Source organism: Lactuca virosa, chromosome 5, assembly GCF_052849685.1.
Source record: "Lactuca virosa cultivar CGN04683 chromosome 5, Lactuca_virosa_CGN04683_v6, whole genome shotgun sequence".
Taxonomy (NCBI): Eukaryota; Viridiplantae; Streptophyta; class Magnoliopsida; order Asterales; family Asteraceae; genus Lactuca; species Lactuca virosa.
In genome coordinates, this window is record NC_136430.1 from 279,075,883 (window position 1) to 279,085,827 (window position 9,945).

Sequence of the window (9,945 nt, forward strand, 5' to 3'; positions counted from 1 at the left end):
CTTCCTCCACCTCCTCCAATCATTCTTCCTAACCCACAAGTTCGAAGGCTTGAAAAGTTCAAGCTCACTCAAGCCCTATTGGCAAGTAAACACGAAGATGGGAAACCGGTGTGTGCACACGTCTTGGAGATGAAGTCACACATTGACAGGTTAAGGATGTTGGGTGTCGATATTTCAGGTGAGTTGGCTGTTGATTGGGTTCTTCAGTCGCTTCCTGAATTGTATAGTGAGTTCATAAGATAGCACTATACGATGGTTCACGACGTGACCCTCATTGATTTAACCTATTTGCTTATTGCTGCTGAATCAGCGATGATTTGGCGCACTGGTCAAGCAAACTTGATTGGTCGATCAAACTCCCATGCTTCATTGGACACTAGCTACATTGGAAGTCCAGAAAAGGTTGAGATTGTCCCTTGCTATGTACCAAAGGAGTCCATTTGCTTCTATTGCCAAGAGAAGGGGCATTGGAGACGAAGCTGCCCTATTTACCTGAGAGATCTGAGAGATGGGAGAGTCAAGATGTATGGCTCTACTTCAGGTAAAATCCATTAACTAACTCTATAAGTTCCTATTCTTTGATTCTTAATATGTGATGTGATAAGATTACATTTTGAAGTTTTGCAGGATCAAAGAAAAGAGAGGAAGCTTAAGGAAGAAGCGTGCTGAATCTGATCATGAAGAAATGGATTTCGATCGCATGGATTCGAAGATCAGATTTTTGAGCTGCTACTCTAGAGTTAGGATAGATTGATAAGAAATATGTAATAGCATAGTTTTTCAGTTGAATTGCATTGTAAGGACAGATTTTTCCGCAATAAAATAAATTTTGATTTTATCTTATTTATTTATCCTTGCAATTGTGTGTATGAAAAATTGATGTTTAATTTTTTCTATTATTAGCAATAATGGATTTGATTCTTAATTATGTTATTTGTGGAAATGTCGAGAATTTGCCAAATAAAGGAAGATTCTCATCGCCCAAGTTTCAATTGGACAGAAACTTGGAATCATACAACTTGGTTGCGTAATGAATGAGAAACTTCATATTTGGAAATTAGACTAATTGTTTGACAAAGTGTCAAGAAAAGGACTAGGAGATCGAGTACACTAGGTTGTGTGTTGATAAAGTCCCCCACAAGAGTGATAAAGATATTCGTCATGATTTACTAAAGTTTAGTAAATATGGTTATACTTATAAGATTAAGTATAATTCTGAGTTAATTGAAAGAGTTTCAATCAATAGCAGAACGAATAAAAAGAATCAAGTAGGAAGAAAGATAAAAGTTTCTCTATTCTAAGAAGAAGAGAGAGTACCTTTTATTGTGTTTTATGATAAGTCTTAATGATTAAGAACTATTTCTCAATTGGTCCTCTAAGTGAGTCTTAGTGCATTTGTATGTCTAAGAAGAGGAATCGAGAATTATGGAAATAGTTAAATCAATAAGTCAATCATACTTCGTTCTAATATCAAGTCTTAAGAGTCATACTCCAAGATTGTGACTTGAGTGACAAGTCTTAAGTAGGTTTGTAACACTTATCAAATGAAGAATAAGAAAGTTTCTTATTCTTGTACATTTGAAATTGATAAGTTGTGATGTCTTGGATAAGAGACCAACTAGGACCAATTGTGTGAAGTGTTAAACTTGACAAAAGGCAACATTAACTCTTAAATATTTGTTTGTCAAGAAATGTTTCTTGACAAGAGAATCTTATATGTCAAAGAGTCAGTGGGAGTCTTAATGGTCTTGAAAAGTTTCAAGAACAAATCAAGAGTAAACCTAGTTAATCATCACTAGCGCACGACTTGAGGTTTATAACCTATTGTGTTAACATTATTTTGTTTATGTGCCATTCCAATTAAGCTAAATATGTATGTGAGTTCTATGAGTTCTCATTTGAATGCATAAAGACAAAGCACCTTGATCAATGGAAAGTACATTGATATGTAAGGGTGAGTTGCTAAACCAATTGGAAGACATGGTGGACACTCGTGTTACCATGAGGCAAGAAATCAAGATTAAACAAGTTCAGTCCATATGGTTTTGGATTTGTCGCTAACCTTCGTTTTGACAAATTCACATGGATAGGAACACATACATCATAAAATCTAAGTGTCATAAGGTTTCCCTCCTTCATGGAAATGATTGTGAGGAAATGCTTTCACTAAGAGAGATTTTAAGAAGATTGCAATTGTGAAAATTGTATTCTCAAATTCGATTATGATTACGACATCCCTCTTCATAGTTCGAATTGTGAGATTTGGCAATTAGTCTGAACATTTGGGACTTAGTAACATAAGCTCTGAAGTTGTTTAGACACACATGTAAGCTATCTAAGGCAAAGATGTATGATCTTAAAAAGCTTAGATAAAGGCTTATCAAAGCATTAGGTATTAGAAATATGAACTTAAGGAATTCAATAAGCATTGTTTTCTGGAGGTTCAGTTGTTTTCTGAATACATGTCAAAGCTAGTGGGAGCATAAGTGTTATGCTGGTAAGAAAATAATCATCATGTTAGTGGGAGCATGGTTATTAAGGTAAGTATTGAAAGTTAGCAATATTAATTATAGAAAACAAGAGTTATACTTTGCAAAGTCGCAAGGGTTGAAAAGTTGTTTTGCTATAATTAAGGGAGATAATATTATACTTCGTTTCAAAATTCTAAAGCTTAGATCGAGAAATGTTAATAAATTTAGTCAAGGATACATAGTGCATTCTCAAAATTCAATTATGATTACGACATCCCTCTTCATAGTTCGAATTGTGGGAACAGGGCACATAAATATTATGGCAGAAGGCTGATAAAGTATCATGTCTTTATGTGAGACATTATGTATTGTGTCCAATACGCTTCGGGTATAGGATCGATTGCATATGCTATAATATTTGACCATTCTAAAATTTTCCAAATGCCTAGGGCATTAAGAGGGAAAAAGGACTAGAATCGGTTTTGACTAAAATAATTAAACAACTATCAAAGGACGATCTGAGGTTCACTGAGGATTTGTCGCTTGTGGGTAGTTGGAAGTATAGTACTGGATGGAATATATTGACATTATTATGAATAGATAAGATTCTATTTAGAATGAGTTGTCATATGGCAAATATGGAAATGTTTCCATAAATGGGAGTTGGAAATTAAGAATCTATGTAGATTAGAAACTTTTATGCAAAAGGATGTTCAAAGGAATGTACTTTGAGTGAGAGACATCACATCTATAGAATTGTTTTGTAACAATCTCTGATAGAGTACTTTGTGATTTCATTGGCCAAGTCTTGATGACTTTTGTGCTATGACTTTACGAAAGGGTCGTTGCATAAAATGTTAGAATCTAACATATTCTAATAGTGGCAAGAACCTTGTATTCTTACACTAATGATAAGGATTAGGGATTGTGAAATGAGTTTCATTAGAAAAGTTTTTCAATTGATCTATTTTTACAAAGTATGGAACATAGGAAACCAAAGTGTGCATGCTTGGAGCATGGGACAATTGTGGTTATAATTCGAGTAATAAGTTGATTTTCTGAAACAGTAAGCAATGAATAATGAGTAATCAATATGGTGTTTAAATAAAAGTGTTTTATTTACGCTCAAAAGTTTTGGGGCCATATAGGATTAATATTATTATTGCGTTTCACTCTGCATGTTTTGACTTACAGAATAACTGGGTTATTCAAACCTCCACAGTCGGTCATACGTTGGAAGTAGGTATGAAGCAAGACTGTCATGAATTTGTCTGTAGATTGTCTACAGTGTTTAGACATAGCATAAGTTTGTTGCAGAGTTCATGAGTGCTTTAATAAGATTAAAGTATTGGATTAAACCCACGCTCACTTGAATCACTTCTTGGATTTATCACGGGTGATTAGTGAGACGATAACATTGTATATTCTTGAAATCGAGACGTGTGAGTTGTTATTTGCTGGTCGGTTGCACATTGATGATAAGTAAACACACCAGTAACTTGGTGTTATAAAACTTATTGTTGTGTGTGATTCGATTAGTAGGTGCAAACAAGCATTTGAGTCGAAGTTTATCCATTCCTTTTACCCAAAGTGGGATAAAAGCGATATCTGTGGGCCCCTCGATGATTTAGTGATGACACCCTAAGCGCTTGGCCAATCCGGGACTAAGTTGATGTGTTCAATTGTAGTCTGTTGTCAGTCGTCATAAATCAGATGTCGGGAAACAATACATAGATAGAGAGAATGATTTAAATCCATGTCTCGCGTCTATACGATATCTTGAGAATGGAGGAATATATGATCCCTTGTCTAAAGGACACGCGTATCTGATAAGATCAGAGTTGACAGCGGCTTTTGAAAGCTACAATTGCTGATCAGGTTCTGAAGTTATGCAAAATAGTTATTAGACTTATCCAAGTGGGAGACTGTTGGATTAGTGTCTAAGTCCATAACTATTTTGGTATGTACTTGACCCGATTATGAGCATGGTCATTTTGGGTTGCCTTCACCATAGCAATATGTAGGATGAATTAAGGAGAGAAAGGTTTAATTATGATTTATTAATATATTATAAGAATAATATATTAAAAGAGAAATCATATTGTTTAATTAATATTAGTCAAGAATTAATTAAGAATTAATTTTGTGGCTAAAAGAGATTAATTAAACTTAGGGGACTGGAATTGTAATTATAGGATAATTGCAATTGGGCTATGGATCACCTTGGAATAATAGGTTGGACGAATTCTATGGGGAAGCCCATTAGAAATCGTCCAAGGCATGTTCCAGAAGGGGTTCATGGGCTGCTTAGGGCTTAAGCAGTCAAATTAGGGTTTCCTTGTTGGATAACCCTAATAGCCTAAGTATATAAGGAACCCTTGGGCACCAAAAACGTGGCTAACACTTGGATTAGGGTTTCCAGCCGTTTTTGGTGTCTACTCTCTCCTCCTTCTTCATCCTTGTTGCTTAGTGGTGTTTGTGACTCCATTAGAGGTGCAACACTTGAGGCACTAAGCTTTCTGAAGCCAATCAAAGCAAAGATTGATTGTTATTACTATATAACAATCAAAGGTAATTACTAAACCCTTATTTCAGTTCTTATATGATAGATCTAGGGTTTGTAAGTCTTGGAAGTTTATTGCATGTTCAAAGTAGAAAACCTAGATCCAAGCAATTAGGGTTGCATGAACACCATATGATTGATGTTATGCTCAAAAACCAACAGGAGCATCTTCCTTTTTCATGTACTATGGCGACTTTCATTTTTTTGCAAGTAGCATGCTATGGACACGCCAAGCTTCATGGATGAGAAAATCAACTTAGACTTACCAAATTACAAAGAATATTTTAGCAAAAATATAACGGTAATGCATGAAACAACAAAAAATTGTTAAGTGTTGTCAATGATTGCGGTGAAATAAGTGTCCTCAAAACAAATTTGTTTGTTATTAAGTGTTTGTTTCCAAAGATACAACAACTTTAAGCGTTTTTTTAGACCGCCATAGTAGGCTTGAAGTTTACTTTGAAGCATAAAAAAAGACACCAGTAGATGAGAGAAGTGACTTTATGATCTGTTTCTTATATGTTTAAGTGGTTGTAAAGATTAAATATTATTTGCATCATTTTTACTACAAGAGTGTTCGAAAAAACTAGTTGGAATCTACTAACTGCTAACTGAAAGTTGTAACTTTTATTTGTATACGAATGTTCGGAAAAAATAGTTGGAAGCTTTTAAAATATATAAAATTACATAAAATGACTTATCCAAAACACGTCATCGATTTTTTTTAATGTAATTAAATCAATTTGCAGAATTATAAAATAGTTTTTGGTTAAACAATATTGAAGTAGCTTTTGTATTTCAGTTTTTTGTTTTAGCTAAGAGTTAGAGCTATTACTGTCGAATGAAATTTTTTAGGGTTTTTTTTTAAAAGCTAAAAGTTGCATACCGAACACGCCTATTTGATATTGCACTTGAAAATGGTATTACATTGATAACATAATTTATATTTAAAAAAAATTGACTTCTGATTGTATCTTGATAATTTGAACTTTGTATCTCAAACTCGTATCAAAACCAAAAAAAAAAACTAGCTAGATAACTCACTTATGAATCCATCAAAAATCAAATAAAATTGAAGATGGAGAAATATGAGTTTTTATTAAAAACATCCATTGTATCGAATGTATGTCTTGTGAAAATAAATCTATAATTTGTTATTGCCGTAGTCATCATCGTCTTCTTTCTTATCAAAATAAATAAATAAATAAATAAAAAGGAGCAAGGGCAAACTTGTTTTTAAGTAACTTTTATATTCCATAATCAACTACCTAGCTTGGTCACATTATACATACCAAATTTAGCCAATTCGCCTAAAAAAATAAAAAAATAAAAACAAAAGACGCTCATAAATCGAGTGTAGACAAGACATGACTAGAAATAATGATATGCATAAATAAAGAAAGAGACATAATAAAAAGACAAGTTTAGTGGATTTACGATGGCATCTCATGAATTGTTAGCCAACCTAAATTTATGTTTTCACCATATTCATCGAATCGGGTCGGGTCAGGGGTATGTTGTCGGCGATCTTAATTCATACTTATTTGATTGCACCCGTAACTTCCATGTGTAAACGCACATCGATAATTTTGACTTTTGTACACACACTCATGAATGCGAGATCCCAAATCTTCAACCGAACACAAAATTCCCTCACACAGTAGATTCTCATCAAGCTGTTAAAAAAACCATGATACGCCCCATTAGATCTCACATATGACATAACTACTCACTACTCACCCATTACTCGCACCCATAGAAGATTAGCGATCTATAGAGCGAGAGAGAGCGAGAGAGAGAGAGAGAGATGACAAGGAGATCTGGATCATGTTTAAGGTGTTGTCTGGTGATTTTCGCAGTAGCATCTGCACTTTGTGTATCTGGTCCAGCTCTTTATTCGAGGCTTATAAAGGGTTTTAATTTGAAAGGAGGTTCTTCGATTTCTTGTGCTCCATGCGTCTGCGATTGCCCTGCTCCTCTCTCCCTTCTCAACCTTGCTCCTGGTAATTAAACTATCAATTGTGCTACTTTTATTATCTGATTATCATGGTTTTATCAGTAATTAGAGTGTATTTTGATTTAGGACCTTTAATTTCTACAGAAATTAGCGAATATCCAATTCATCATTTGTGTAGTTGTTCATGTAATTAGGTAATTAGGATTACACTCGTCTCCGTTTTCCTACCACTTAATCCCAGATTTCCCTCTTTTGATCTATTTCTCATCATTTTTTGTTCAATTAGACTGTTTTTGATCTGCGGTTTCTATATATTTGGAGTTCTAGTGGAATCAAAGTATATCCAGTTCATATCCAGATGAAGATCTCTGTTTTCAATGCTGTAGATTCTTTATTTCTTGTTGAATGGAGTAAAAACTTTGAGGACTATGGACTTCATTATTTCGTAATCAATATGATTCATATCTTCCTGCCATTGTAGAAAGCTAGAATTTTGTGAAATGCCAAACATTCACTGAACTTTGATTATTATCAGTATAGAGATATAATATTCAAACTTGATTTCAACTACTGATTCTTATTTCTTGTCATATATTTCAGGTTTGGCTAATCTATCAGTTAGAGGTAACTGTTTGTCCTTCAATTTTCTGCATTAAGTTAAAAAGACAAACGCATACCATATATAGCTTATCACATTAAATCTATTAAGTAAAAAAGAAACAACATTTAGGATATCAACAACAATATTTACCACAATGATGATGCATAGAGATAATTGTATTTAAAGGTGTTTATCATGTAATGAAAATGGTTTTCAATTGTATTTCGGGTTCTAAATATCATGGATTATATGAGTCTGTGCTCATCATTCAACAACACATTGTGTAGTTCACTTAAACTTTCATATACAATAGTTCTTGATGATAGTTTATATGGTTAAAATGCAAGAAGCAGCAACATCCTTTCGTTTCATGTCATGTCATGTTATGTCAAATAGGGTCTCAATAAACTATATATATATATATATATATATATATATATATATATATATATATATGACGATTTTGTTACCCAACATTCAGATTGTGGGAAAGATGATCCAGATTTGAAGGAAGAAATGGAAAAACAATTTGTGGATTTACTATCAGAAGAGCTAAAACTTCAAGAAATAGTTAGTGAAGAACACATGAGGCATATGAACATAACATTTGGTGAAGCAAGAAGAGTGGCAGCCCAATACCAAAAAGAAGCAGAAAAATGCAACACGGCTACTGAAACATGTGAACAAGCAAGAGAGCAAGCCGAGGCAAAAATGAGACAAGAAAAGAAGATAACTTCTTTATGGGAGAGAAGAGCAAGGCAACTTGGTTGGGAAGGCGAATAACTTCATTGCCAATTTTTTGCGGATTTTTTTTTTACTTGAATGTGGTTTTTGGATCTATAAAAATGTTGTACTTTGTGAATCTTTATAGCTACTTATAGTAATTTTGTTGCAAGGGTGATCAATTTGCCCTTGAGTAATCATATAAATTGAATGATTCTTATTTGGTTGTCTTGATCTTGAATCTTCTTTATATTCTCTATATCTTTATTATAAAAGAGGCTTGTGAATCGTATGCATTTGAAATTTCCAAAACTATTCAACTTATTATCACAATTTAAGATTTTTAATTAATGATCATATCGGTTACTCTTAATTGTATTTTAGTTTTTTATATTTTACCTCCTATAAATAAAGGGAAGTGATTCGTACACAACCGTTTTTTGCCATACACAACAATTTATGCATTATTGAGTTGTACAATACAACATTTTAAAACACAAATTGTTGTGTATGGAGAAAAATTGTTGTGTACGAATCAGCTCCCATAAATAAATATTGCTTTTAACTAATTTATGATTAATTGGTTATGTTGAATATGAAGTTAATTATAGTGGTAGTGTAACAAGTTATTATTTTTAAAAAAAAATCCGGTTTTATAAAATCGTTAATAACGGTAAATTTTGAAATACTCCATTATAAGTTTTAAAATGGTGATTTTTGTAACTTATACAAACTCCATATATATAAGTAATAATATGAAGTTTTATTAAAGATATATAAGGTTCAAATGCACTCAAAATTAATACCGGTTATTAAAATTGAATTGCGTCAAATTATATAAAAACTAGTTTTTTATATATAACCTTTAAAAGTGAATTTCTTTTGAAAAATTGATACCATGGTTTATTATATGCATGTAATAACCATGATATCAATGTTTTTAAATTAGAATTATAAAACATATAAAAGACCTTTTTTTTACAAACCTCAAATCTATGCAATCATTTTGAAGAACACTCATACATCTCTTGTATGCACTAGTGTGATAAAGGATACCTAACCACTTAGTGTTGTCTTTTGATGGCCGGGGTGTCTTCGCGATTTCTATAACCAAGTTATAGGCCGATTACACAAGTTTTTTAAATTGGACGATTTGATCGGAAATCTTTTGTGATAAAGTATACCCTAAGCAAGAGAAATCTGAGACATAGATGGGATCAAACATGTCTAATTAAATTTGTTATTAGAGATCCCATAAATCTAGGAATTATATGGCAAGATATAATTGATAATCGATATCTACCGGGTTGAATTCAAATGGATGGGATAAAAGATACCTAACCATTTATTTGTTTTGCAACTTGGATCCTTGACTTTGATAATTAATGTTTTTGGAAACTAAAAGGGTATTACTATCAATTCCTAAAACGTTAGCTACAGTTACTTTTCCTCTCTTTCTTATTTGCACACGAAACTCTTATCCTTTCTTATTTTGCCATTGGAATTTCGGGTTTTGCTGGTGATTATCTTCTTTTCCTCAGTTGGAACTTCTACTTTGTTTCATGCTTATCTTCTTCTCGTCAGCGTCGGTTGCCGCCTTTCTCCTCCAACAAGGTTCGTTTGTTTTTTG

General features: G+C 32.9%; 1 protein-coding gene across 1 annotated transcript; it reads left to right on the forward strand.

Annotated features, from left to right (window-relative positions):
- The first annotated feature begins 6,593 nt into the window (after window positions 1-6,593).
- LOC145117363 (uncharacterized) lies at window positions 6,594-8,535 on the forward strand. Its single transcript, XM_079053659.1, has 3 exons — window positions 6,594-7,037; window positions 7,592-7,615; window positions 8,074-8,535. Exons 1-3 carry the CDS (start codon window positions 6,842-6,844, stop codon window positions 8,373-8,375), a joined length of 522 nt encoding a protein of 173 aa, XP_078909785.1. The 5' UTR covers window positions 6,594-6,841; the 3' UTR covers window positions 8,376-8,535.
- Window positions 8,536-9,945: the final 1,410 nt, after the last annotated feature.

Bases quoted from the DNA above. Each gene is read 5' to 3' on its own strand.
- LOC145117363 (XM_079053659.1), top strand. From the start codon at position 6,842: ATGACAAGGAGATCTGGATCATGTTTAAGGTGTTGTCTGGTGATTTTC. The intron at 7,038-7,591 runs GTAATTAAACTA...CATATATTTCAG, and splicing joins CCTTCTCAACCTTGCTCCTG to GTTTGGCTAATCTATCAGTT. The intron at 7,616-8,073 runs GTAACTGTTTGT...CCCAACATTCAG, and splicing joins GGCTAATCTATCAGTTAGAG to ATTGTGGGAAAGATGATCCA.